Source organism: Sorex araneus, chromosome 5, assembly GCF_027595985.1.
Source record: "Sorex araneus isolate mSorAra2 chromosome 5, mSorAra2.pri, whole genome shotgun sequence".
Taxonomy (NCBI): Eukaryota; Metazoa; Chordata; class Mammalia; order Eulipotyphla; family Soricidae; genus Sorex; species Sorex araneus.
This window is the reverse complement of record NC_073306.1, coordinates 84,432,476-84,458,401: the sequence shown is the minus strand read 5'-3', so window position 1 is coordinate 84,458,401 and position 25,926 is coordinate 84,432,476. Positions and strand designations below refer to the sequence as shown.

Sequence of the window (25,926 nt, the reverse complement as noted above, 5' to 3'; positions counted from 1 at the left end):
CGAGTCGCGGAGCGCGGCGTCACGGAACAGCGCATGCGCAAAGTCCTGGGCGCCACGCTAGCTCAGGGCGGAAGAATGTCTCAAAGTACGTCAGTTAATGGCAAAATAATTTAATGACAATGCCTCGGATTCTGCCCTAAACTCAGTCCTTCGGAGGCAAACATTCTGTGGTTTACGTTTGATTTCGTTGCTATGCTGGAAGTTCAGACCCAGGCCTCATGCACGTAAAGCATTCACTTTGCCACTGAATTAGCCAAGACCTTCTGATTTCCTTTGACAAATAGTTCTGCTTACTGACAGACACCTGCAATACCAGACCACGGAAATAAAAAAAAATAGAAAATTTCAGGAAAAGGAATCTGTGAATCACGAATACTGCAGTTTTCTAAAAAATTATGTAGTCTTAAGCTAGGGATGTAATTCAGTGGTAGAGCATTTGATTTGCATCTATAAGACCCCGGGTTCAGGGGTCAGAGATAGTAAAGTGGGTAAGGCACTTGTTTTGCTTACTCAGGTTTGATTCCTGGCATTTCATATGATTACCCCTACACCCCATGAGTCCACCAGGAGTGATCCCTGAGAGCAGAGCCAGGAGTAAGCCCTGAGAATCGTCAGATGTGTAAAAAAAAAAAAAAAAAAAAAAAAACCACTCTGGGATTCATTTAATCAATATACAACTCTATACAACTCTATAGTTTATAAAATTCTTTCACTTCTATTATCATAAGTGTTTTTGTTTGCTTTGATTATTGTACCACACCTGGTTGTGCTGCAGGACTTGAGGGGCCATACAAGGTGTTACAATCGAGCCCTGGCTAGTGATGTGCAAGGCAATGTCCTACCAGCTGTACTATATCTCTGCCACTATCATAGGTGCTTTGTTTTGGTTTTTGGTTTGTAGGCCATATCCAGGGTTCTCAGGGCTTACTTCTGACTCTGTGCTCAGGAATTACTCCTGGTGGGATTGGGGGACCATATGGGGTGCCCGTATAGAATCCAGGCCATCTTTGTGCAAAGCAAGGTGTGTGCAAGCACTTCGCTTCGTATACAAAGCAATGGGCGTGCAAGCACCCTACCTGCTAAACTATCTCTTCAGCCCCTCGTAGGTTTTGAGATCTTCATAATAAGTCCTCTATGATAACAGATCATGCACTACGTTCTAGATTGCTTTGGACAAATTCTTGGTTGTGCAAGGTACATAATCTTAGAAAGATATATACCTTTCAAGTGAAATCAAGTATTCTAGTTTTAGCTCCTGATGCTTTGATGCAATGTTCAGGAAGATGCCTAGGGCATAGTCCATATTTAATAATTCAATAAATTTGTTTTCAAAGAATGAATAACTGTTACAATCATGCCTTCTCCACAATTTCCAAATGATAAAATGTCAAAGCTAAAAAATGTACTAAATTATTATATATTACAAGGAAGCTATGAACAAATATTTGTGCATTAAAAATTTAATTTTAGATACTGAAGCAATAGTACAGCAGATAGGGCATTTGCCTTGCATGCAGCCAACTTGGGTTTGATCCCCAGGACCTCATATGGTCCTCCGAGCACTACCAGGAGTAATTCCTGAGTGCAGAGCCAGGAGTAACTCCTGAGCACCGCTGGATGTAGACAACCAAACAAACAAGGAAACGTTTTAGTTTTGGGCCAGAAATGGTCCAGGAAGTAAGGCTTTGTATGTAACAAATCCAGGTTCCAACCCACCACCACATCCAGTTCCCTGACCTTGTCAAGGGTGATCCCTGAGCATTGGGGCCAGGTGTGAGGCCTGAGCACATCAGGGTACAGCCAAAAACAAAAATAGTAATAAATAATTTAGCTTACATGATCCTGTGTATAAACAGAATCCTACAGGATAAAATTATCATCTGCCCAGCTGGCTCAACAGGCTGAACTTGCATGCAGGAGGCTGCTTGATATTCAGTCCCTGGCTCTGCATAGTTTCCCAACACCTCTGGGTGTGCCCCACTGACAAAATAATGGGTAAAATGGTCAAAATCATGCAAATAACCCCCAGCAATCTGACTCTAAACTGGATCACTGTAAGTCACCCAAGTGCTAAGGAAATATCTAGACTCTTTATTTTCAGTTATGTCCTTCTTTTAAAAACTACAGAACAGGACAGGAGAGTTAGTACACCAGTACAGTGCTTGCATTGCACACGGCTGACCCAGGTTTAATCCCTGGCATCCAGTATGATCCTCTGAGCCCACCAGGAGATCCCTGAGCACAGGGCCAGGAGTAAACCCTGAGCACCACTTGGTGTGGCCCCCAAAATATTTTTAAAAGCCTAATGACAGCAATTTATATTGAAAGGAAGGCAGCAAAGAATTTTGTTTTTTGGGTCTAAGTGATAGTACAATGGGTGGGGCGTTTGCCTTGTACGCTGCCAACCCGGTTAGATGCCCAGCATCCTGTAAGGTCCCCCGAACACCGCCAGGAGTGACTCCTGAGTGCAGAGCCAGGAGTGATCCCTGAGCATCGGCGGGTGTAACCCAAAAAAAGAAAAAAATATTAAAATCCTGGACTAAAAAAAAAAAATTAAAAATAAGTATCGGGACTCCCTCTCACCCAGAATAGCCTGCGGCAATTTAAGCCCAGGGAACCGGAATGACAAATCTATAGGATCTGATCTCTTAACAGATCTGACCTGCGAATATACCTACAGTTACGCCGGGCTTTCAAATTTTTGCTTTAGAGACCCCCAAGCTCTCTAGGGGGCCAGGTCTCAGGCGCTAGGAAAGTGTGGGCGATGGGAGGGGCTCATTCCCTGACAGCTTCCGGAAAGGGGCGGGACGTGCGTTCCGGAACTTTTCGGACGGGGGCGGAGTCTTTGCCGAGGGCCGTTCGGAAGAAGGCGGAGCCTACCTCGCATCAGGACCAGCTTGGCTGCACCTGCATCCTTCGCTCAGAGCATCCCTGGAGCATCTTAAGAGGCGAACGCAGCTGGCCACCAGGGATCAAACCGTCGCAGTAGGCGTCCGCCGGATATCGTTCCCCTCCCTTGGTCAGACGCTCTACAGAGGGAGCCCTCGGCACTGACCGGGGACCCCCAGAGTGGTCTGACCATTTCCACAAGCCTTTCTAGCAAATAACCTCTGACTACGACATGGCTGAGATCACCAATATCCGACCTAGCTTTGGTAAGTAGGGTCGGGCAACCTAAGCCGGGGGGTCGTCTAAACCGCCCAGCGCCTGGACGGGGGAGTGAGATATGAAACGGGGGGGCCTTCACGGGGGAAACCCTGCTCGAACTGGGCCTGTGGTGGCAGCTCGCGGTCAGTGGCGAGCCCCGAAACTTGAGTGGGTGCTGCAGCCGTGGGGGACCACGGGCCGCTGGAGGGTGGAGAGGGCCGGGATGCTAAAAACATGGTGTGGTGCACCTTCAGCGCGGCTGGGGACACGCACCCCTCCTCTGGGGAGGAGAAGCCGGGGGTAGGCCGTGCCCCAGCCCGCGGGGCACGCAGGGCGGTGCCCCCTCCTCCCCCTCCCGGTGCTCGGGCCGCGGGGGAGGAGGTGGCGGGGGGATGGGGCCCGCAAGATGGCAGCTGGGAGCCCGAGGATGCGTGGCGGGCGGCCAGGGGCGGCGGCGGCCTCGGGGGAGAGACGGCTGCGGGGGTGGGGAGCAAAGGGACGGCAGTTCCTCGACGCGGTCGGCGCGGGGCTGGGGCTGGGAGGCTACGCGAACCCTGCAAGTTGTATTCTGCACCGTAATGGTGGGACCGCGCCGGTGCTCGCGAATGGCGCGGGGCGCTGCGGGGCTGCGGATGACGTGATGCCTATTTCTGGGCCTCCCGGCAGCGCCCCGACGCTCCTGGCCGAGCCTTTGTTCCCCGCGCTCCTGGGCTGCTGTTTCAAACCCTGGAGCTCTGGCGCGCCGCTGCTCGCGGGGGCACCGGGCGCCTGCGGGGGAGGGGCGCCGCTTTGTGTACCCGGGCAGCATTACGTCACCGACAGCCGCGTGCGGCCCTGCCCTCCGCGCCGGGGCTGCAAGATCCGCGAGTGTGGGTGGGGGCGGGGGAAAAGCGCTGGGGGTGCCCGCGTTTGTTTTCTCCAAAGGATGCACGGGAGCCAAGCTTCCTAGTTTTTTTCTGATCCACAGAAGTATTGCATATCTCCTGCAGTTATACCGCGGCTCAGGGTTCCTTCTTTTCTCTTTAAAGAACCCATCCCTGGGGCTGAGATAGTGCAACGAATAGGTAGGGCGCTGACCTTGCACGAAGCCGACTGCAGTTCAATCCCCAGCAATGCATAGAATGGCCCGAGCCCGCCAGGAGGGATCTGTGAACACAGAGCCAAGAGTGACCCAAAGGCCAAAAAAAAAAAAAAAAAAAAAGTGGGAAGGCCAAAGAGATAATACAGCAGAACAGCAGATAGGGCGCTTGCCTTGCTCATGGCCGACCCAGGTTAGATTCCAGCATTCCGGCATTCTGTATGATCCACAGCAACACCGGAAACAGGAGCAGTTGTAAGTGCAGAGCCAGGAGTAGCCCCTGAGCATCCCTGGGTGTGGCCAAAAAATTAAAAAAAAAAAAAAATCTAGAATGTTTGTGTGTCCAGACTCCAGGATTTTGGGTGGAGCCCCAAACCAATCAGGAAATGAGTTTTCTCTGGAGTAAGAGGTTTATGGAAATGAACAGTAGCTAAAGTGCTCTTGACCCTGGGCAACAGGGAGACTCCCAGACCACACACCTTTCCAGCCCTTCTCCACCTGAATCTGTTCTTTCTGTGGTCATCTTCAAAGTGCAAGTTTCTTTTGTGGTCATGTGACCACTGTTATTTTCTTAATGCTTTTTTTTTTATTGCCTCTCATGCCCTCTTTCCAACATATTTTTTTTTCTCTAATTGCAGTTTGAAATCCTTAGAACATAGATTTGTGAAGAACTATTAGTGGTTTCCATCAGGGAGCTATTAGTGGTACCAGAAAAGACAGGGCTGGAAAGATAGGACAGCAAGTAGCGCACTTGCCTTGTAGGTTCTCTATAGGAGTTGAATCCCTGGCACCACAAATGGTACCCTAAGCACCACCAGGTGTAGCCCAAAGAAAAAAGAAAACAAAAGATTTGGGGCAGTTTGGGCCACACCTGAGCTAGGAACTGACACTTGTATTATCTTTCGAGCCCCAAGAAACAAAATTATATCAGTCTTTTATATATTCCATCTTATTTGGCTCTTATAAACATCCTGTGGGATTATAAGTATGCTGTGGGATAAGCATTATTGTATATATTTCTAGCTCAGAGAAATCAAATTACTTTGCTAGTGAGGGTAATGTCAGGATTGAAACCCAAGTTCATTCTCATTTCCATATACTACTGGCTTACTTGACAGGAAAGGGTTATTTTGGTTAAAGAAAAGCCAATGTAGTTCTGATCAGAGGTTGAGAAAGTTGGGCATAGCCCAAATATCTCCTTACAGACAGTGAGAGCGTATGCTTCTTAATGAACCATCACTATGCTCAGGATTTATTCCAAGTCAGGCGCAGTGGACCACATATGGTGCTGGGAATCAAACCTGAGTTGGCTGTGTGCAAGGCAAGTATACCATAGAACCACAGAGACAGTACATTGGAGTGGGTACCTATCTCTGTGACCCAACTGTCACTTGAGACTTGTTGAGGTCTCCTACAATACTTTATTTCAAACTCCATAGCTTTTACAGACACACCAACACTCAATGATCCAATGATCCAATTATCCATGACCTTGGAAGACAAAAGGAGCAAGCATCAGGGTCACTGCAATTTATAGCTACTTTACAACAGTGCTTAGTTTCCAACTTCCTTTACCCACAAAGCTTTTGGATGAAGCAAGAGAGAAGCTTCTGCCTTTCTAAATCTGATTTTTCTAGCTCACTGTCTTGAGTAGAGGAGAAAGAGGCAGTGCTTCAGGAATACTCAGATGAAGAGAAGAATAGATCTAACCTGAGCGACTATGGGGGATAAAGCTTCTGTTGCTTTTTTTCTTTTGTTTTCTGATATATGAGAATTGTTTTCTTCTCTTTTGGTTTTGTTTTGTTTTAGGGCCACGTGAGGCCTATTCCTGGCCCTGTGGTCAGGTATTCCTGGCCCTGTGGTCAAGGGTAAGCCCTGACAGTACTCAGGGGACTATATGTGTTGTGGGGATTTCAGGTTAGAACCAGTCAGGGACCAGAACAATAATACAGCTATAATTCCTTAGCACCACCAGGAGTAATTCTAAGTGTAGATCCAGGAGACCCCTGAGAATCACTGGGTATGACCCCAAAACAAAACAAAACAAAAAAGAACCAGGGGCTTCCACATGCAAAGTTCCTCACCTCCTACTCTCTCAGGCCCCAAGAATTCTCTTGTGCCCCATCCACCCCAACACACACACACACACACACACACACACACACACACACACACACACACCCTCTATTGCTCAGCAGTGAAAGTTGGGGCATTGTAGGCTGCAGATCTTGACTCCACCAAGACCTCGGGATTAGGGGAAGAGAGATAGGACAGGGGCTGGAGCAATAGCACAGCGGGGAGGGTGTTTGCCTTGCACGCAGCCGACCCGGGTTCGAATCCCAGCATCCCATATGGTCCCCTGAGCACCGCCAGGAGTAATTCCTGAGTGAAGAGCCAGGAGTAACCCCTGTGCATCGCCAGGTGTGACCCAAAAAAGCAAAAAAAAAAAAAAAAAAAAGATAGGACAGGAGTTAAAGAACTTGCCTTGCACACAGCCAACCCAGTTCATTCCCACACCACATATGTACCCCCCACACACATATGTATCTTGAGCACCACAGGCAGGAGTGATCCCAGAGCACTACTAGGTGTGGCCCCCAAATCAACCCCCCACCATAGAAAGAAAGAATATAAGTAGTACCACTGTTTGAGAGTTTTCAACTGGAGATTTGCTGCCTTATGAACCAAGCTGGTCTTTGTGAGGCAGTGATAATATTTGGACTCTTTTTTACCGAGTAGGATCTGTCTTCCAACCTTTTCTGGACTTATAACCAGTGCCGGACCTGCCCACCCAAGTAAAATTCAATTAGATGGTCTTCCATCCCAAACCTTAAAAGGGGAAGAACTAAGCCTCTCCTCAAGCCCCTGTTCTCCCTTGAACACATCTCTCACTTGCTTGTGTCTGTCTCTTTGCTGCCCCTGTTCTCTCTTGAACACATTTCCCCTCTTTCTCTCCTCTTTCACCTTTGTTGTTGTTATTGGGCTACACCCCGTGTGCTCAGAGCTTACTCCTGGTTCTGTGCTCAGGGATCACTCCTGGTGGGCTTGGGGGACCATATGGGATACTGAGGATCAAGCCCAGGTTGGCCATGTGCAAGGCAAGTGCCCTACCCTCTGGACTATCACTCTGGCCCCATCCTCTCATATCTTTCTAAGTTTTCATTTTAAAAACTACCTTGCTTTACTAAAACAGAAAAAAATGACCCCTGCAGGTAGCCAGGGGACTGTATGTGGTGTCAGAGATTAAAGCAGAGTCGACCACTTGCAAGACAAGTGCCTTACTCCCAGGGCTAGCTCCCTGGCCCCTATAGATCAGGTGTGAAAGTCAAATGAATAATGCATTTGTATCTGTTAAAGTAACCATGCTATTTTATATTATTTTCCCTTTCTGTGACAGCTATTTTGAATTCACTGAATTCATTTGTTCACTGAATTTATTTGTCCACTGAACATTTACTATATGCCACCTTGTTCTAAGACCTAGAACTATATAAGAAGAGAGGAAGGGAGTCACTTACCTTTCTGTTGGAGGAAGGACTGACAAATACATGTATGTCCAGGATAACAAGAGCAATGAAGGAAATAATGCAAGAGGTTGGGAGATCACTTCAGTCGAAATAGTCAGGAACTATCTCTCTGAGGTCTGAACAGAGCCAGGCAGTGAACCCGGTGGTAGAAGCTTCCTGGAAGAATTTTAGAATATTCTGGGATCACACTTATTTCCTTTATTCTCCCTGACATCCAAGTCTTCCCCTAAAACATAACATGGAAAACTAGAGGCTTTATCTAGAACCATAAGGTCTAATCCCAATTAAAAAGATGTGTTGGGGGGTGCAGGGGATCAGGGAGAAGAATCCAAACCTAATTATGTTTGGTTGGGTCACACCCAGCAGTGCTCAGAGCTTACTCCTGGCTCTGTGCTCAGGGATCACTCCTGGTGAGGCTTAGGGACCCTATGTGGGATGCAGGGATGGAACCCAGGTTGGCTGCCTGCAATACAAGCACCATCGCCCTACTAACTGTACTGTGTTTCTGGCCCCCCAGTTCTTATTCTTTCCACTTAAAATATTTGTCTTTTAAATACTTGGGAGTTAAGCTTTTGCCGATTTTTTAAGTCCTTAGACCCAGAATTTCCTCTTTACCACATAGCCTTTTTTTTTTCTTTTTGAGTCACACCCAGCATTCCACAGGGGTTACTCCTGGCTCATGCACTCAGGAGTTACTCCTTGCGGTGCTCAGGGGACCCTATGGGATGCTGGGAATTGAACACTGGTCAGCCACATGCAAGGCAAACGCCCTCCCCACTGTGCTATCACTCCAGCCCATAGCCATTATTTTTACCACCCTCCACCACCCTACCAAACCCATCCAATGCCAACCCTAATCCCAGGGATGGATCAGAGCAGAGTGTAGGCTTTGAATTTTTGAAGTCCTGGGTTCTATCCCAGGTGAAAAGAAAAGAAACTAAGTTACCCCACATTTATCCACTCAACCACAGTCCAGTGGTCACTTCTCTCTTTGCAACCCTGTGGTAGAGTACTCTGGACTATCCCCCTGAAACCACAGGGTGAGTTGAACCCTCTGTGAAGAAGGACCTTCTCACACTCCAGGGTGGCTTATGTGAAAGAGAGGTCAATGAGCTGACCAGGTCTAGCACATCAGGGATGGTTTTCTGGAAAAGAAAGAGCCAGGATGGATTAGAGAGTGTGGGAAGGTACAGAGAAAGAGTGCAGCTAGGAAGGCTCTAGCCTGGCACCTGATTTGGGTTCAATCCCCAGCACCCCAATGGTCCCCTGAGTCCTGTCAAGAGTAATCCCTGAGCATAGAGCCAGGAGAAAGCCCTGAGCCCAACCAGTGTCATCCAACCCGCTCCCCCCCAGCCCACCAACACACATAAAGGAGGAATCATGCTTAAAAACACAGGGGGCAAATTTTGCTTTGGAGACTGGGGACTTGGGGGGCAGAAAAACTGGAGGGACACAGAAGCACCCCACAGGGGAGCTCTGAACAGGGCTTGAGGTCCACCTGCTGACAACTCTCTGGTCTCCCCTCTCAGATGTGTCACCAGTGGTAGCCGGCCTCATCGGGGCCTCTGTGCTGGTGGTGTGTGTCTCGGTGACCGTATTTGTCTGGACATGCTGCCACCAGCAGGCAGAGAGAAAGCACAAGACCCCGCCATACAAGTTTATCCACATGCTCAAAGGTATCAGCATATACCCAGAGACCCTCAGCAACAAAAAGAAAATCATCAAAGTGCGGAGAGACAAAGATGGCCCAGGGAGGGAAGGTGGACGAGGGAATCTGTTGGTGGACGCCGCCGAGGCCGGCCTGCTGGGCCGCGCCCCGGGTGCCAGGGGCCCTGGCTCTGGCGCGTGTGTGGACCAGTTACCCATCAAAGTGGACTATGGGGAAGAGCTGAGGAGCCCCAATGCTGGCCTGACCCCTGGCGAGAGCAAAACCACGTCCCCCTCCTCTCCCGAGGAGGACGTCATGCTCGGCTCCCTCACCTTCTCTGTGGACTATAACTTCCCCAAGAAAGCGCTGGTGGTGACAATCCAGGAGGCTCACGGGCTGCCGGTGATGGACGACCAGACCCAGGGCTCTGACCCCTACATCAAAATGACCATCCTCCCGGATAAGCGGCACCGGGTGAAGACGCGGGTGCTGCGCAAGACCCTGGACCCTGTGTTCGACGAGACCTTCACCTTCTACGGCATTCCCTACAGCCAGCTGCAGGACCTGGTGCTGCACTTCCTCGTGCTCAGCTTCGATCGCTTCTCCAGGGATGACGTCATTGGGGAGGTCATGGTGCCACTGGCCGGGGTGGACCCCAGTACCGGCAAGGTCCAGCTGACCAGGGACATCATCAAAAGGAACATCCAGGTAAGGAGGGAGAGAACAGCAGGAGGAGTGGTAGGCAGGGGAGACTGGGAGCACATGGCTAGAAGGCACTGAGAACTTGCTAAAATGTGCTAGAATGTGCTTGGCTGTGGAGGACAAGCAGAGCAGGCAAAGGGAGGAGAAAGAGAGGAGGAGAGGGGAAAGCCTCTCCTGGAAGCAACTTCTTGAGGAGAGAGAGGGCCAGGGAACTTCTGGAAGTTCACACAATGAATGTTCTTCTATCCAGCTTGACTCTCACCTCAAGACAGATATGGAGGGGCTGGAGCGATAGCACAGCGGGTAGGGCATTTGCCTTGCACGTGGCCGACCCGGGTTCGATTCCCAGCATCCCATATGGTCCCCCGAGCACCAAAAGGAGTGATTCCTGAGTGCAGAGCCAGGAGTAACCCCTGTGCATCACTGGGTGTGACCCCCCCCAAAAAAAAAGAAAACAGATATGGAGACTCATTTTTCCTTCAAAAGAATGTGTCCTCCTGGTCAGTGGTTGGATCTAACCACAAGTGTGTGGGGGCTGAGGGTAGGTAAGATAGAGAAGAGACCAGTATGACAGTAATAGCTGGGAATGATCACGCTAGACAAGAACTGAGTGTTTATTAAAAGTAGGTAAAGGGATATTCTTGATAACCTTTCAGTATCAATACTGCAAACTACAATGCCCAAAAAGGAGAGAGACAGAGACAGAGAGACACAGAGAAGAAAAGCGCCTGCCATAGAGGCAGGCAGTGGGGGGGGAGGGTGATGGGAGGGAACCTGGGGGACACTGGTTTTGGGAAATGTACAGTGGTGGAGAGATGCGTGTTGGAATACTGTATGATGAAATCCAATCATGAACAGTTTTGTAATGGTCTATCTTACAATGATTCAATTTTTAAAAAGCTTTAAAAAAATAAAAAAGACTATATCCTCTTCCAGCGAGAAACTCTGAGAACAGCTCCAGACTCCCTTTCCCCACCTAGGAATACTATAGGAGTCCTCTTTAGGGCTGGAGCAATAGTGCAGCAAGTAAGGCTCTTGCCTTGCACATGGCCAACCCAGGTTCCAACCCTGGCACCACATATGGTCCCCCGTGTCCTGCCAGTAGTGAGTCCTGAGTGCCACTGGATATGATCCAAAAAATGAAAAAAGGAAAAATTAGTCCTCTTCAGATGGGTCTTGATGAGACTGGAGAGATAGGAGAGTGGGTAGGACACTTACCTTGTTCGCAGCTGCAGCTGACATCCCATTTGGTCTGTTGAGCCCATTAGGAGTGATCCTGAGTGCAGAGCCAGGAGTAACCCCTGACCATCACTGGATGTGGCCTCAAAACAAAACAAAACACCAAAGACGTGTCTTGGTAAATGTCTCCTATTTCAGAAGGGTTTCACACATATATAAAAGCCAGGCCTCTCGCCAGCCCCTTGCCACAGACCTCCTTCCCTCTCCTCCTTTGTATTACAACAGGGATGAGATCCCTCCTTCTCACCTCCCTCTCCTGCCTCCACACTGTGAATTCAGGGGTGAGAGAGATGGACCCCTCAGCCCCCCAGTAGGGGTCTTCCCCGGTAGGGGAGGTTGTGGTGTAGCTCTGTGATAAACACGGGCTCTAGACTCCCGAGCTGCGTGACATCACATACCCCGTTGGAGCTGAGGCGGGTGAGTTATGTAACCCTGACGTTTCCCGTCAACGGAGGCAGTGGAGCCTGGCTCAGATGAGACAGACGCCTGGCATGTGACTGTCCTTGAGATTTAACTTAGTGGAGGAGACACTCTTGACAGCTACCCAGCTACCCTACTGACAGTGTGATAGGTGCCACTGAAAGAAGGTGACAGTTTGACCTCTCCATTCCTCTCTCAGGACATAGGTAGTTAAAGAGAAAAGACTTTGGAGTCAGACCTGAATCCCAGTGCAAACCCCAGGGGCCAGGGTACAGTGGGCTAGGTGCATGTCTTGTACCTGGCAGACCCGGGTTTGACCCCCTCCACCAGGAGTCATCCCTGAGCTTAGAGTCTGGAGTCAGCCTTAAACCTGAGGTATGGCCCCCAAACTAGCAACAGAAAAATGATCAGGAGGCATAGACACTTCCTCCCCACAACTCTTCTCCCCAAGTCACTTGTTTGTTTTGAGGCCACACCCAGCTGTGTTCAGGGATCCCTCTGCCAGGGGGACCATATCTGGCTCCTGGGATTGGTGCAGTTGGCAGTGTGCAAACCCTCTCCCATCTCTTTTCCTCAGGCTTTTGCCCACCTTCTCCCCATTTCCTGACTCCCCGCAGCAGCTCCTTGTGTCCCTCCTTGCCCAGCTGCCCTCTCAGTAGGGTCCTGTCCAACACCTTCTGGTACCCGCAGTCTCGGGGAAACCATCAACTGGCTGGACGTCTCCAGACACTCATGCACTCACAGCCGGGGCTGAGCACGGAGGGTGTCTTTGGGCCAAGCTGCTGTTGGACCCAGACTGGCAAGAAAATCTGAGCTGGGAACAAAGCAGCCTCGAATCCAGGAGCACAGACAATGGCATTTGCTCAACTGCCAGGGGCCTCTTGGCTAAGTCTCTTTCCACTTTATTAACTCTCTCATGGAGGAAGACGCCAGGGCTGGGGTTCTAAGCGATGCCAGGCCTGGGAGAGGCCCCAGACGGGCCCCTGGATGCCTTTCTCCTCCCTGGCCTCCTGCTTTCCCCACCCAGTGCTGATGGTGGCAGCAGTCTTTGTCATTCATGCCATTGTTTCCCAGTGGGTAACTGCCAAGGGTCCCCCCTAAATTCTCCCCATGCAGCCAAGAGGCCGTCCTTGCGGGGGGGCTCGCCGGTTAGTGCTGCCCTGCCCTGCCCCAGGCTGGAAGGCGCATGCTTTCTGCTCTGTACAAAGTGCTGTTTAGCAAATGGGACTTTGTCCAAAGATTCCTGGGTAGAGGCTGGTGAGAACTGTGTTTCTTGAGACAACTCCCTACCCCTAGTTGCAGTTGCGTTTCCTGTCTCTTGCTAAAATTCACCTTCAAAACCAAGAAAATAAGGGGGCTAGTGCAATAGTACAGCAGATAGGGTACTTGCTTTGCCCATGGTCAACCGAGGTTCAACTCTCATCATCCCATATGGGGCCCAGACACCACCAGTAGTAATTCCTTAGTGCAGAGCCAGGAGTAACCCCTGAACATGCAGGTGTATTCTCCAAACAAAACAAAAACACCCCCTCACTTTTTGTCTTGGCTACTGCTTTGTGAGTACAATCTACTTAAAGGTGCCCAGGAGGGGTCCGGAGGGATATTACAGCAGGTAGGCACTTACATTGCATACAGCTGATTTAAACCACTCTAGGAGTGATCCCAAAGCACAGGGGCAGAAGTAAGCCCTGAGGACTGCTGGGTATAGCACAGAAAAAAGTGGGGTTTTTGTTGTTTGGGGGGGAGGTCACACTCAGTGATGCTCAGGTTACTCCTGGCTCATGCACTCAGGAATTATTTCTGGCAGTGCTCAGGGGAACCATATGGAATGCTGGGAATCGAACCTGGGTCAGCCACGTGCAAGACAAACGCTCTACCCACTGTGCTATCACTCCAGCCCCAGGAATTACTTTTGATGGTCCTCGGAGGAACATACAGAATGCTGGGGATTGAACCCAGGTCAGCCACATGCAAGGCAAATGTCCTACCTGTGGTACTATCACTCCAGCCCCAAAACAAGGTTTTTAAAAAGGTCCAGGGCCAGAGAAGTGGTACAGTGGGTAGCTCTTGCCTTGTGTGCAGCTGACCTGGGTTTGATCCCCAGCATCTCATATGGTTCCCCTGAGTACCCCCAGGAGTAACTCCTGAGTGCAGAGCCAGGAGTAAACCCTGAGGACAGCCAGGTGTGACCCCAAAACCAAAATAAATAAATGAACAGAGGGCCAGGAAGGGGCTGGAATGATCGTACAATGAGTAGAGTGTTTGCTTTACACCCAGTAGATGCAGGTTTGATCCCTGGCACCCCACAGGGTCCTCCAACCATTGCCAGGAGTGATATTTGAGCACAGAGCCAAAAGTAAGCCCTGAGCACTCTCGGATGTGGCCCCCAAACAAAAACCCAACTAACCAACCACAGGTGCTCAAGACTTATCATTTCCTGCTCTGTCCCTGTTACCATCCAGCTCTGGGCCTCTGTCTCCTCTCGGCTAGATCTCAAGGGCCAATGAGGTCACTCTGAAGAGCATTCTCAGAACTTATGCACATTCAGAAACATAAACACATTAAAAATTAACCCTCGAGGGCCCAGAGTAATAATAAAGCAGGTAGGGTGCTTGCCTTGCATGCAGCCAACCTGGGTTCCATCCCCAGAACCTCGTATGGTTCCCTAAGCCCGCTGGGAGTAATTCCTGAGTGCAGAGCCAGGTATAAACCCTGAGCACTTCCGGGTGTGACCCTAAAATAAACAAAACAAGAAAATTTACTCCTGGGCCAGAGAGACAGTATAGGGGTCAAGCACTTGCCTCACACTCATCTCAGCCGAACCTACCTAGTTTGATCTCTAGCACTTCATATGGTCCCATGAACACCACCAGGAGTGGCCCTAGGTATCTCTGGTGTAGCCCCAAACTGCCCACAACTCTTTATTTGTTTTGGGGGGTTGCATACCGAGCTGTGCCCAGGGCTTACTTCTGGGGGCTCTGCTCTCAGGAGTCACTCCTGGTGGTGCTCAGGGGACCATATGGGATGCTGGGGACGGAACCAGGGTCAGCTGCATACACGGTCAATATGCCTCCCTACAGTACTATCTCTGCAGCCTCCATTCCCACAACTCTTACAGGGCCAGGGATGTGGCTCAAGTGGTGCACAAGGCCCTGAGCTGGGTCCCTGTCATCACATGTCCCCCTTCCACAGCACTGCTGGGTGTGGCTCCTTTAACAGTATTGCATATTATATAGAACTATCTCTCTTATTTTACTATTGGGGAGGGGGCAGGCTGAGGGGTTACCCCCGACCTACTGAGTTATCTAGTTCCAAAACATTTCTAAAAATAATTCTATTTTTTTACTTTTTTAACTCCAGCTTTTTTCCCCTAATATTTTATTTAGAGAGACATTAAAATAAATTATCTTTCCCATAAACAATTCCTCGTAAGGAGAAAGGCTGTGCAGAGAGGTCTGGGGATAATGACGAGACAGCAGGAAAGAAGTAATTCACAGTGGAGTATAGACGGCTGGCTGCTGGATTCTTTCTCGTTCCTTTGGGTCATTGTTCCCAGAACATTTCCTCCCTTTCGGCTGCCAGCTCTGGTCTTGATGGCCTGGGACAGTGGTCATGGGAATGAGAAGGCTCTTAAAGTCTCAGAATTCCCAGGGACCTTAGAGGTCATGCAGTCTAGCCAGGAGGATCTGAAAAGAGAGAAAGAGAAAGGAATGTCCATTTTCCAGGACCGTAAAGGAATAAACAATAAAGACAGTTGCCCCACGTGTACAGTGGGGACCAGACCAGAGGGAATCGGTGAACATTAGGGGTTTTGTTTCTTTGCTTTTCCCATGCTTGTGATTTCTAAGGAACTGACTGACCCTTATGGCTTCAGGCCCCAACAAAGATTGATTGAGGATTCAGGAGACCGCTTTGGGCAAAGGGCTGTGGTTAAGGCGAAGTCCAGGGCAGAGATTTCTCCCGCCTGAAGGATGACCCTCATCTCTTCCCTCCTCTGAGTGTCTTCCTGAGGCCCTCAGTTCCTGTTCTGCTTTTCCACCGTGGGAGAGAGTTGGCTCCGGAGAGAGAAACTTCCCAGCCCTGTCAGGAGAAGCTCAAAGTCTTTTTCCCCTTATCCTTCTGCCTGCCCCCTCCCCCCCAACACACACACACTCTGTATTTGCCTCTCTAGACCCAGGGGCTGGGAAACAGCTCACTCTCAGCCCAGCACAAAGGGCCCTTGAGAAAGAGCCTTTGACAGAGCTGCCTGCAGAGGGAATTAGAGGGAAGGGGGAGAGGTGGGGCCTGAAGCCCTCAATGTAGAGTGAAATGGCATTCAGGGGGCCTCCAACTGCACACTTGCACGCCACCAAGGAGCTGCAGAGAAGGGGGCCTTCTGCCCGTGAAAAAAATGGCCCACAACGAAAGTGGGCTGGGGTGAGGGAGAACAATGGTCTGAGGAATGATTTTAGGGGCAAATATGATTAAAAGGCTAAGCAGAAGTTGTCTGTCTAGTTCCCAAGGCCCCATGGGGGTCCAGGTGTGGGGGGTCACAGGGATTTAACCTGGGAAATTTATGTTTGGTTTTTGAGCCGCATCCAGCAGTGCTCAGGGCTTAGTCTTTGTTCTGTGCTCAAGGAGCACTCATTGTAGCTCAGGGGACCATATGGGATGCTGGAGATCCAACCTGGGTCGTTTGCATGCAAGGCAAGCACGCTTCCCACTGTACTATCTCTCAAGCCCTGATTATTTTTTTTTCTTTTTGGGTCACACCCGGCAATGTACAGGGGTTACTCCTGGCTCATGTACTCAGGAATTACTCCTGGAGGTGCTCAGGGGACCCTATGGGATGCTGGGAATCGAACCCGGGTCAGCCACGTGCAAGGCAAACACTCTACCCACTGTGCTATCGCTCCAGCCCCTGATTTTTTTTTTAATGAAGGTTTATCTTCCTGATTCCATTTGTCTATGACTAAGAGAAAAAATGAATTTGCATTCTCTGATTGATCATGTTCTTGTGTCAGAAAGAGAAAAAAAAAGTACTCAAGTCAGCCTATAATTCTAAACTCATTAGATCTTCCTGCTGATATACTCAAGGGCTGACTCTGTGTATGCTATGGGAAAAGATGCCATGTGTGATTTCACTGTAGTAAAGAAAAACCATGAAAACATTTTCAAAAGTCCTTCTTTTGGGGGACTCAGTGGGTAGGTAGCACATGCTTTACAAGGAGGAGGCTGGGTCTAGAGTCCCAGCACTGCAGGTCCCCTGGGCACTGTCTGAGTAAAGAGCCAGATGTAGCCACTGAACACTGCCAGGTGTAGCTTAAAAAACAAAACCCAGGGGCTGGAGAAATAGCACAGCAGGTAGGGCGTTTGCCTTGCATGCAGCCAACCCAGGTTCGATTCCCAGCATCCCATATGGTCCCCCGAGCATTGCCAGGAGTAATTCCTGACTGTAGAGCCAGGACTAACCCCTGTGCATCGCTGGGTATGACCCAGAAAGCAAAAAAACAAAAACAAAAACAAAACCTAGGACTAGGGGCTGGAGCGATAGCACAGCGGGTAGGGCATTTGCCTTGCACGCAGCTGACCCGGGTTCGATTCCCAGCATCCCATAGGGTCCCCTGAGCACCGCCAAGAGTGATTCCTGAGTGCAGAGCCAGGAGTAACCCCTGAGTATTGCCGGGTGTGACCCCAAAAAGAAAAAAAAAAAACCAAACCCAGTACTAGAAAGAGCAGTGGGTTAGGGGTAGGGCACTTGCATTGCACACAACCAACTACGACTGCAATTTGATCCCTGGTACCACCTCTGCTCTCTTTTTTTTTTTCTTTTTGGGTCACACCTGGCGATGCACAGGGGTTACTCCTGGCTCTGCACTCAGGAATTACCCCTGGCCGTGCTCAGGGGACCATATGGGACGCTGGGATTTGAACCCAGGTCGGCCGAGTGCAAGGCAAACGCCCTACCCGCTGTGCTATCTCTCCAGCCCCACCTCTGCATTCTTGACTCTTGCCAGGAGTCATTCCCTGAACACAGCTAAGTGTGGCCCCCCCTAAAGAAACAATAAGAATAGCTATAAGTCCATCGTCTTTGTAAGTTCATTTAAAAAGCTAGAGGCTTATTTAAATTTCAGCTAATCATGTTCTGTGCCCTATGAGAGATGTTTTTATATGCCACTTGGATGAATAGAGATCCAAGAAATATTTTTATTTTATTTTTTGGAGGGGTCTTATCTGGATGCACTCAAGGTCTATTCCCGGCTCTGCACGCAGGGATTATTCCTGTGTTGCCCAGGGGGACCATATGTGGTGCAAGGAATCAATACCTAGCTCTACTTCATGCGAGGCAAGTGCCTTAACCCCTATTTCCCCCATTTTTCATTTTGTTTTTGGGTCACACCTGGCCATGCTCAGGGCTTACTCCTGGCTGTGAATTCAGGAATTGTTCCTGGTGGTGCTCAGGGAACCATATGGGATGTGATCATTGAACTTGAGTCAGCTGCATGCAAGGCAAGCACCCTAGCTGCTGTGCTATTGCTCCAGTAGCCCTCCCCCCCTTTTTTTTTTTATAGTTATGCACTTTATTCTGTATTCACCTGCATCCCAATTTGTGGTACATTTCACTCCCTTCACTTTTTTTTTCTTTTTGGGTCACACCCAGTGATGCACAGGGGTTTACTACTGGCTCTGCACTCAGGAATCACTCCTGGCAGTGTTCAGGGGACCATATGGGATGCTGGGAAGTGAAACCAGGTCAGCCGAGTGCAAGGAAAATGCCCTACCCACTGTGCTATTGCTTCAGCCCCACCCCACCCCCCTTTTTTTTTTTTTCAGTAAAATAATCTACTTGGAGCTGGAGCAATAGCACAGCAGGCAAGATACTTGCTTTGCACTCGACCAACCCAGTTTCAATCTCCAGCATCTCATATGCTTTTTGGATCACACCCGGCGATGCACATGGGTTACTCCTGGCTCTGCATTCAGGAATTACTCCTGGTGGTGCTCGGGGTACCATATGGGATGCTGGGAATCAAACCCAGGTCGGCTGTGTACAAGGCAAATGCCCTACCTGCTGTGCTATTGCTCCAGCCCCGCCAACATCTCATATGGTCCTTCCAGCCCCACCAGGAGTAATTCCTGAGCACTACCAGGTGTAGCTCAGAACAAAAAAAAAAAAAAGAAAAAGAAAAAGGGGCCAGGGAGATAGTGCAGTGGATTCCCAGCACATACCTGCCTTTTAGAAGAAGATACAGATTGAAGGACTAACGCTGTTGGTTTGGGTTTGGTTTGGGGCCACACCTGCCATGCAGGGGCTGCTCCCCAGATCATCATCCCCCACAGACTCTCTCCTCTGGTGCTTTGGGAAGCGTTGCAGGCCAGGGATTAAACCTGGGGCTTCTGCAGTCCAGGTTCCCACTCCAAGCACCGCTCCAGTCCTCTGAGCTACCTCCCTGCCCCCTCAAGGGTTTTTTTTTGTTTGTTTTGGTTTGGTTTTTCATTTGGTTTTGGTCACACCCAGCTGTGCTTAGGACTTAGTCCTGGCTCTGCACTCAGGGATCACTTCTAGCAGAGCTGGGGGACCCTCTGGGGTGCTTGGATTGAATCCAGGTGGGCTGAACGCAAGGCCAGCATCCTATCTGCTCTACTCTCTCAACGAAAATAAATTTTCATTTTCCAAGCTCAAAATAGAGCCTAGAATGAAATTTAAAGATGGAAAATGAGGGGCCAGAGAGAGTACAGTGGGTAAGGAGCTTGCATGTGGCTGGCTGACAGGTTTGTTCACTGGCACCACCTATAGTCACTCAGCCCCACCAGGCAGGAAGAAGCCCTGAGCACTATCAAATGTAGCCCAAAATACAGAGAGAGAGAGAGAGAGAGAGAGAGAGAGAGAGAGAGAGAGAGAGAGAGAGAGAGAGAGAGAGAGAGAGAAGAGGTCTGTACTCACCACTAGACTACCCCTCCCCGGGAATGACTGGGTCTGTTATCGGAAATACAAAACACAGTGGGAACATTTCCTGTCCGATGTTCAAGGGGCTGGTCAGTCCTGTGCGATGGAAACTGGCCACATGGCCTTCTCCCTACAGCCTCTCCTCCCCTGTTCCCTCGGCCTTGCTCTCACCTGCTGTCTCTCTTCCCAGAAGTGCATTAGCAGAGGGGAACTCCAGGTGTCTCTGTCATACCAGCCTGTGGCCCAGAGAATGACAGTGGTGGTCCTCAAAGCCAGACACTTGCCGAAGATGGACATCACCGGTCTCTCAGGTAGCAGCTATTTACTTCAACCTACTTCTTTCTGGGCTGGGTTGGGAACCACACCCAATTGTCCTCAGGGCTTGCCCCAGCTCTGGGCTCCCTCCCAGAGATGCTGGGCTGTGGGGGACCATGTGGTGCCGGGGATTGAGCCCTATCTTCCCACATGCAAAGCCTGAGCTCACCTCATTTGCTCCATCCCCCCAGACCCTTCAGCCTACTTCTGAGGTCTGAGAGGAGCCCATCTCAAAACCGTTCAATCCAGGGACGTCAGTTCCTTGCACTTGAAGCATCCCCTTCCCATGAGTCTTTCCTCTCTTCTCTCTCTTTTTTTTCCCCTCTCTCTCCAATGGAGAGGAAAAGCTGGGTGCAGTAGATTTCCTTCATCAGGTGAGGTATTTGGGGGTGCCAACAAACAGGGCCTTTTATATTTGGTGAAGGGTCTACAGGTCATATACTGAGCTCTTTTGTTTGTCTCTTTTTGTTTCTGATACACACCCCAGCGATGCTCAGCAGTTACTCCCAGCGCTATACTCAGGAATCACTCCTGGCACTGCTTGAGGGGCCATATGGGATGCCGGGATTGAACCCGGGTCAGACATATCCAAGACAAGGGCCCTACCCACTGAACTATCGCTCCAGCCCCAGAGCTCTTATCTCAGACGGAGACTTTTCAAAAAGACCATCCAGGCTGGAGAGGCAGGACAGTGGGGTCAGCACTGGCCTTCCATGCAGCTGACCCAGGTTCAATCCCTGGTACCCCATAGGGTCCCCTGACCCCCACCAGGAGTGATCTCTGAGCACAGAGCCAGAAGTACACATACACACACACACACACACACACACTGCAGCCCCCCCCCATCCCTTCGTCCCTGAGCCAGAAGTATACACACACACACACACACACACACACACACACACACACACACACACACACACACACACACACACCCCGCGCCCCTCCCCCCATCCTTTCGTCCCTGGGCCTTAGAAAATGCTTTTCAACACCACGGGCTTTCTTGAACCTGACTTGCAGAGTTGATCTATTCCAGCCCGCAGGTGGGTCCCACGCCCCACTGCAGGTGCCTCCCATCCTGGTTCTTAGATCACTAAGGACTGGGCCTGGGAGAAGGGGACAGCGCTTGTCTTGCACAAGACTGATCCCAGTTTGATCCTGGCATCACAGAGGGTCCCCAAGCCCTGCCAGGAGTGACCTCTGAGCACTGCCAGGTATGGCCTAAAAACAACAATGGAAAAATAATCACTAAGAACCATGGGGTAGGCCCTCAGCCTCCAGACCAACCTCCCCCTTAGGGACCTGTGTCATGGGTTGCTCTCTCTCTCTCTCTCTCTCTCCCCCTCCCCCCACTCCCTGGGGGCACAGATCCCTACGTCAAGGTGAATGTCTACTACGGCAGGAAGCGCATCGCCAAGAAGAAAACCCACGTGAAGAAGTGCACTTTGAACCCCGTCTTCAACGAGTCCTTCATCTACGACATCCCCAGCGACCTCCTGCCCGACATCAGCATCGAGTTCTTGGTCATCGACTTCGACCGCACCACCAAGAACGCCGTGGTGGGGAGGCTGATCCTCGGGGCGCACAGCCTGACGGCAGGGGGCGCCGAGCACTGGAGGGAGGTGTGTGAGAGCCCCCGCAAGCCGGTGGCCAAGTGGCACAGTCTGAGCGAGTACTAATCTCAGCCGCCATCACCCCGGGCCAGGCTGGGGGCACTGTGGCAGGGGGTGGGGGAATACCCCGGACAAAAGTGGACTCCAACCTCATTTTAGCTATATTAGAAAATTTCTAACCAAACAAGCCCCACAAAACAAAACCAACCCCACCCTCTCCCCGGGACCATACTGCAGATCAGTTCTTAGTGACGATGGTTTTCCTCCTTTGCAAGGCACTAGAGATTCTTTTTTGTTTTATTCAATGGGGAAAAAAAAAAGAGAAGAGAGAGGGAAGGACCTCTTACAAATCTATATATAACAATGTAACCTTATCTTGCATGTCTAATACAAACTGAAGAAATTAACCTAACTGCCAATATCAAGTTATGGGTTTGAATCCATGAAAATTGTGTTTTTGTGCCGAATCTCGTATTTGCTGATAACCTAAAAATTGGCCTTTTTTTTTTTTCTTCTCGGGCTTCTCTGGAGAGGTGTGCCACTCCCCACCTCTGCAGAAGAATATTTTGCTCTTGTAAAATCTCATGTTTTTCTCACCCCGTTTTCCCCTCCCCATTCATTCTCAATATCTCTGCTCTCTGGCTGACCCCGAGGTCTGGAGTGTGGTGCAGGTGGAGTGACGGCAGGCAGGGTCCTGTTTGCCCACGGGGCTTCTGTGCTGGGGGGCCGCCCTGTCCACCAGAGAGAACACACGTGGGCGCACCACACAGGTCAGGGGGGATGTGATTCACACTCTTGGGACTCTCTAAGACAAGCTTTGGAGACCCCAATTCAGAATAGGGACACAGGGGCTGGAGTGGTAGCAAGCAGGTAGGGCGTTTGCCTTGCATGTGGCCGACCAGGTTCCATCTCCGGCATCTCTTAAGTATCCCAAGCACAGCCAGTAGTGATCCCTGAGTGTAGCAGAGCCAGGAGTAACCCCTGAGCTTCGCTGGGTGTGGCTCAAAAAGCCAAAAATAAATAAGTAAATAAAAACAGCGTAGGGCACACAGCCCGCTGCTCCCCGGTGGTGGGAAAGATGCTGCAGCTCCAGCCCCTCTGCAGGGGTTTGGGCTGCAGTCATCGGCCTGGGATGAGGAGGGTGGGACTCTGGCCTCTGCTTTTCCAGAAATGCTGACTGCTGGGAAGCCTTAGAGATTTCCCAAGGCACTTTGAAGTGGTTTCTTTTCCTTGATAAGGGAAAGGACCTTCAGAAATTCTTCTTAAAACTCTTACTAGCGAATTAGAAGATAGTTACAGGGGAAGGCATTTGCCTTGCATCTGCCCCACCCCCATTCTGATCCCCGGTGCCACATATGTTCTTCTGAGCACCACTAGGGGGTCACTCACGAGCACAGAACCAGAGGTAAGCCACAAGTACCCCCAGGTATGGCCCAAATCCCCACCAAAAAACATTTTTTTTTTCCTAAATAGAGGCTGTTAAAACTAACAGTGTGACAAAAAGGATACTGAAGACAAACTTGACTCTCCAGACTCCCTCAGGGAGAGAGAGTATTGTGGGTAGGGCACTTGTCTTGCATGTGGCCAACCCCAGGTTCGGTCCCGAGCATTGCATGTGGCCCCCAAAGCCCCATCAAGAGAGATCCCTGAGAACAGAGCCATGAGTAAGCTCTGAACAGAGCCAGGTGTGGCAAAAAAAAAAAAAGCCAAACCAAATTCAACAACAAAAATAAGACTGTCCCTCAAAAAAGTGCTTAGCTCTTGGGGTTCAGGAGTTGAGGAGCGACCCTCAGCACTCAGTCGTCCTCCTGACGTGGGCGGTAGGGGGATGGGGGCCTAATCCCTCTTCCTGGGATTAGGATTCAGGGTGGAGACATTTCCCATGGCAGATGTTGGCTGCCAGTGAGCTGAGCGGATGGGCAGGAGGTGTTTCTGGCAGACTGAAGGCCTCACAAACAGCAGCTGGAACGGAGGCTGCAGGGTTATAGTCCGAGGGAAGGCCCACGTCCTCATGGGACCATCTCTAACCTGCTGCCATGGGTGAAAATGCCTGCGCCCTGTGGGTGAGTGGCCACACCACCTTTGATGTTCCCTTTGTTCTCGGGCCTTTGAAACCTATCTTCCCCTCAGATCCTCTGGCCATTGTGTTTCCTCTGGGTTCTTGGCAAAGTCGAGCAGGTGCAAGGGGCCTGCGGCCCCCAGGCCGGCACCTGGCTCACCCCCACCATCTGTTCGGTTCACGCCACCAGTCTTTCCTGCACTCCACAGAATGTAAATACTGTATCATACGTAGAGAAAAATAATTTTTTGATTTCTAAAAATGCATTTTGAGATAGTTTAACGTACATCTGACAGGAGCATTCTGAAGCCCCGTTAGGAAGAAACGTAAATGGTTCCTCCTCATCGCCTTAATGTGGAAAGATCAGAAATCACTGAGGTTTCCTTCCCAGAAACAATGCAAAGCAGCGGCGGCGGCGGGGCAGAACCTGCCCTGTCCCCCGTGGGTGCCTTGAGCGCCTTCTGACTGAAGTTGGGGACCTGGCCTCACCCCACCCTCGCCCCTCCTGGTAGCTTTATTCCTTGCATTCTTTGGGTCTGCTGAGCAGTTGGGGGTGGTGAGGTGCCAGGGGGGACCCCCTAGTTTTGTAGCCTGGTTGCTGCCTCCATGCCTTTCTCAGAATGAAAGGCCCAGAGGCAGGCCGTCAGGGTTCCTGCCTCCTCCTACCTCAGGCCTGGTCATCGTGGCCTTGACTTTGTGGTCCCAAAGTTTCTCACTTACTTTGGCTTTTTCCATTTGTTCCTCCCGGAGCAAGTGATCAGGACGGAGGGGGACAACCCCCTCCCCCACGTCAGCGGGAAGACAAGAGAGGCACAATCTAGTTTTTGCACAAGGCACGTGGTCAGGAGTGGGTGGGGGAATGGTCACTTCCAGTCTTCCAAGAGTCATTCCTTCTCTGCGGCTAGCACGAGTCCTCTGGGAAGACAGAAGGTTCTCTCCAGATCAGAAGCCCCTCGCCTGCCTTCGCTCTGTTCTCAGTGGAGCAGGTGTAGAAGCCAGAGGGTTGGGTTTTATTTTTTAAGACAGTAATATGGGTCGGAGCGATAGTACAGTGGGTAGGGCACTTGCCTTACATGTGGCCAGCCGAGGTTCAATCCCTGGCATCCTGTATGGTCTCTCAAGCCTGCCAGGAGTGATGCCTGAGCACAGAGTCAGGAGTAAGCCCTGAGCACAGCTGGGGTGTGGACCCCAAGCAAACAAGCAAAAAACAGTAACAGGATGCTGTAACTGTGTCCTTAAGAGAATCTTAGCATTCCTAGGCTAGGGCTTCTGACTACCATGCTAACAACAGATTCAATTCAAATTGGCTGAAAAGCAGCCAGGGTTGGGCCAAAGAGAGTGTCAGAGGGAAGGCAAGGTAACGGCTTGTAAGCATCTCCCTCTGGCACAACTCTAGTTTGATTCCTGATACTACCTGAGCACCCGCAGGGGCCACTCCTGAGCATGGGAGTAAGTTGTGAGCATCGCCAGGTGTGGCCCCCCTAAAAAGCCCAGGCATTAGATCCGGGGATGTGGGATCTGGATCGAGTGGTCAGACGCACGCCTTGCATCTGCAGGGTTCAACCGTGACCCTGCCTGCCTACATCCCCCAGCACTGTGGGTGTCTCCCCACCCCCCCAAAAGACAAAAGTTGGTTTAAACTTTCAGCCAAGATGCACATGGCCAGTGTGTGGAGTCGCAGCTCAAACTGGTGTGTGGGATGGACGGGGTGGCTTGCTCAGGACAGGAAACGTGTAAGTCCTTCTCCCGAGAAGGCTTTGATTCCGGCCGTGACAGTGACATCGCCTTCACCATTGACCCTTCTCCAATGTGGTAGTCTTTCTTTACCTTGTGTCTTCTCTTGTAAAAATGAAACTCAAAAATAAAACGTGTCAAATTAAAAGCAAAAACAAAAAAAACAATGAAGAAGCTAACCTAAATCGTGTGACATTGCATAACGCTGTACCGCTAACCTACAACTATGTAATGCTATCTTGTATGTTGAATTTGTTAATGCACCGCACCAGTGCAAAATAAAGACTGATTCACATTAAATACACCTGGTACTTATACACCTGTCTATTCACATTAATACACCTGCTTGGTTAGAAGCTTGGTGACTCTGATTGACACAAACATTCCCATTCAAACAGGAGATTCTAAGGAGAGGGTCCCAGAGTTACTTGGCCCACCCTCCTCTTTTGTTTTGCTTATGAGCTATACCCAGAGGTTTTCAGGGTTTACTCCTGGCTCTGTGCTCAGGGTTCACTTT

The 25,926-nt window shown here is 50.3% G+C and overlaps 1 protein-coding gene across 1 annotated transcript; it reads left to right on the top strand.

Moving 5' to 3' along the window:
- The first annotated feature begins 2,852 nt into the window (after window positions 1-2,852).
- SYT11 (synaptotagmin 11) lies at window positions 2,853-25,713 on the top strand. Its single transcript, XM_004619296.2, has 4 exons — window positions 2,853-3,155; window positions 9,282-10,108; window positions 19,879-20,002; window positions 21,372-25,713. The coding sequence occupies exons 1-4, from the start codon at window positions 3,122-3,124 to the stop codon at window positions 21,680-21,682; spliced, it is 1,296 nt and encodes a 431-aa protein (XP_004619353.1). The 5' UTR covers window positions 2,853-3,121; the 3' UTR covers window positions 21,683-25,713.
- Window positions 25,714-25,926: the final 213 nt, after the last annotated feature.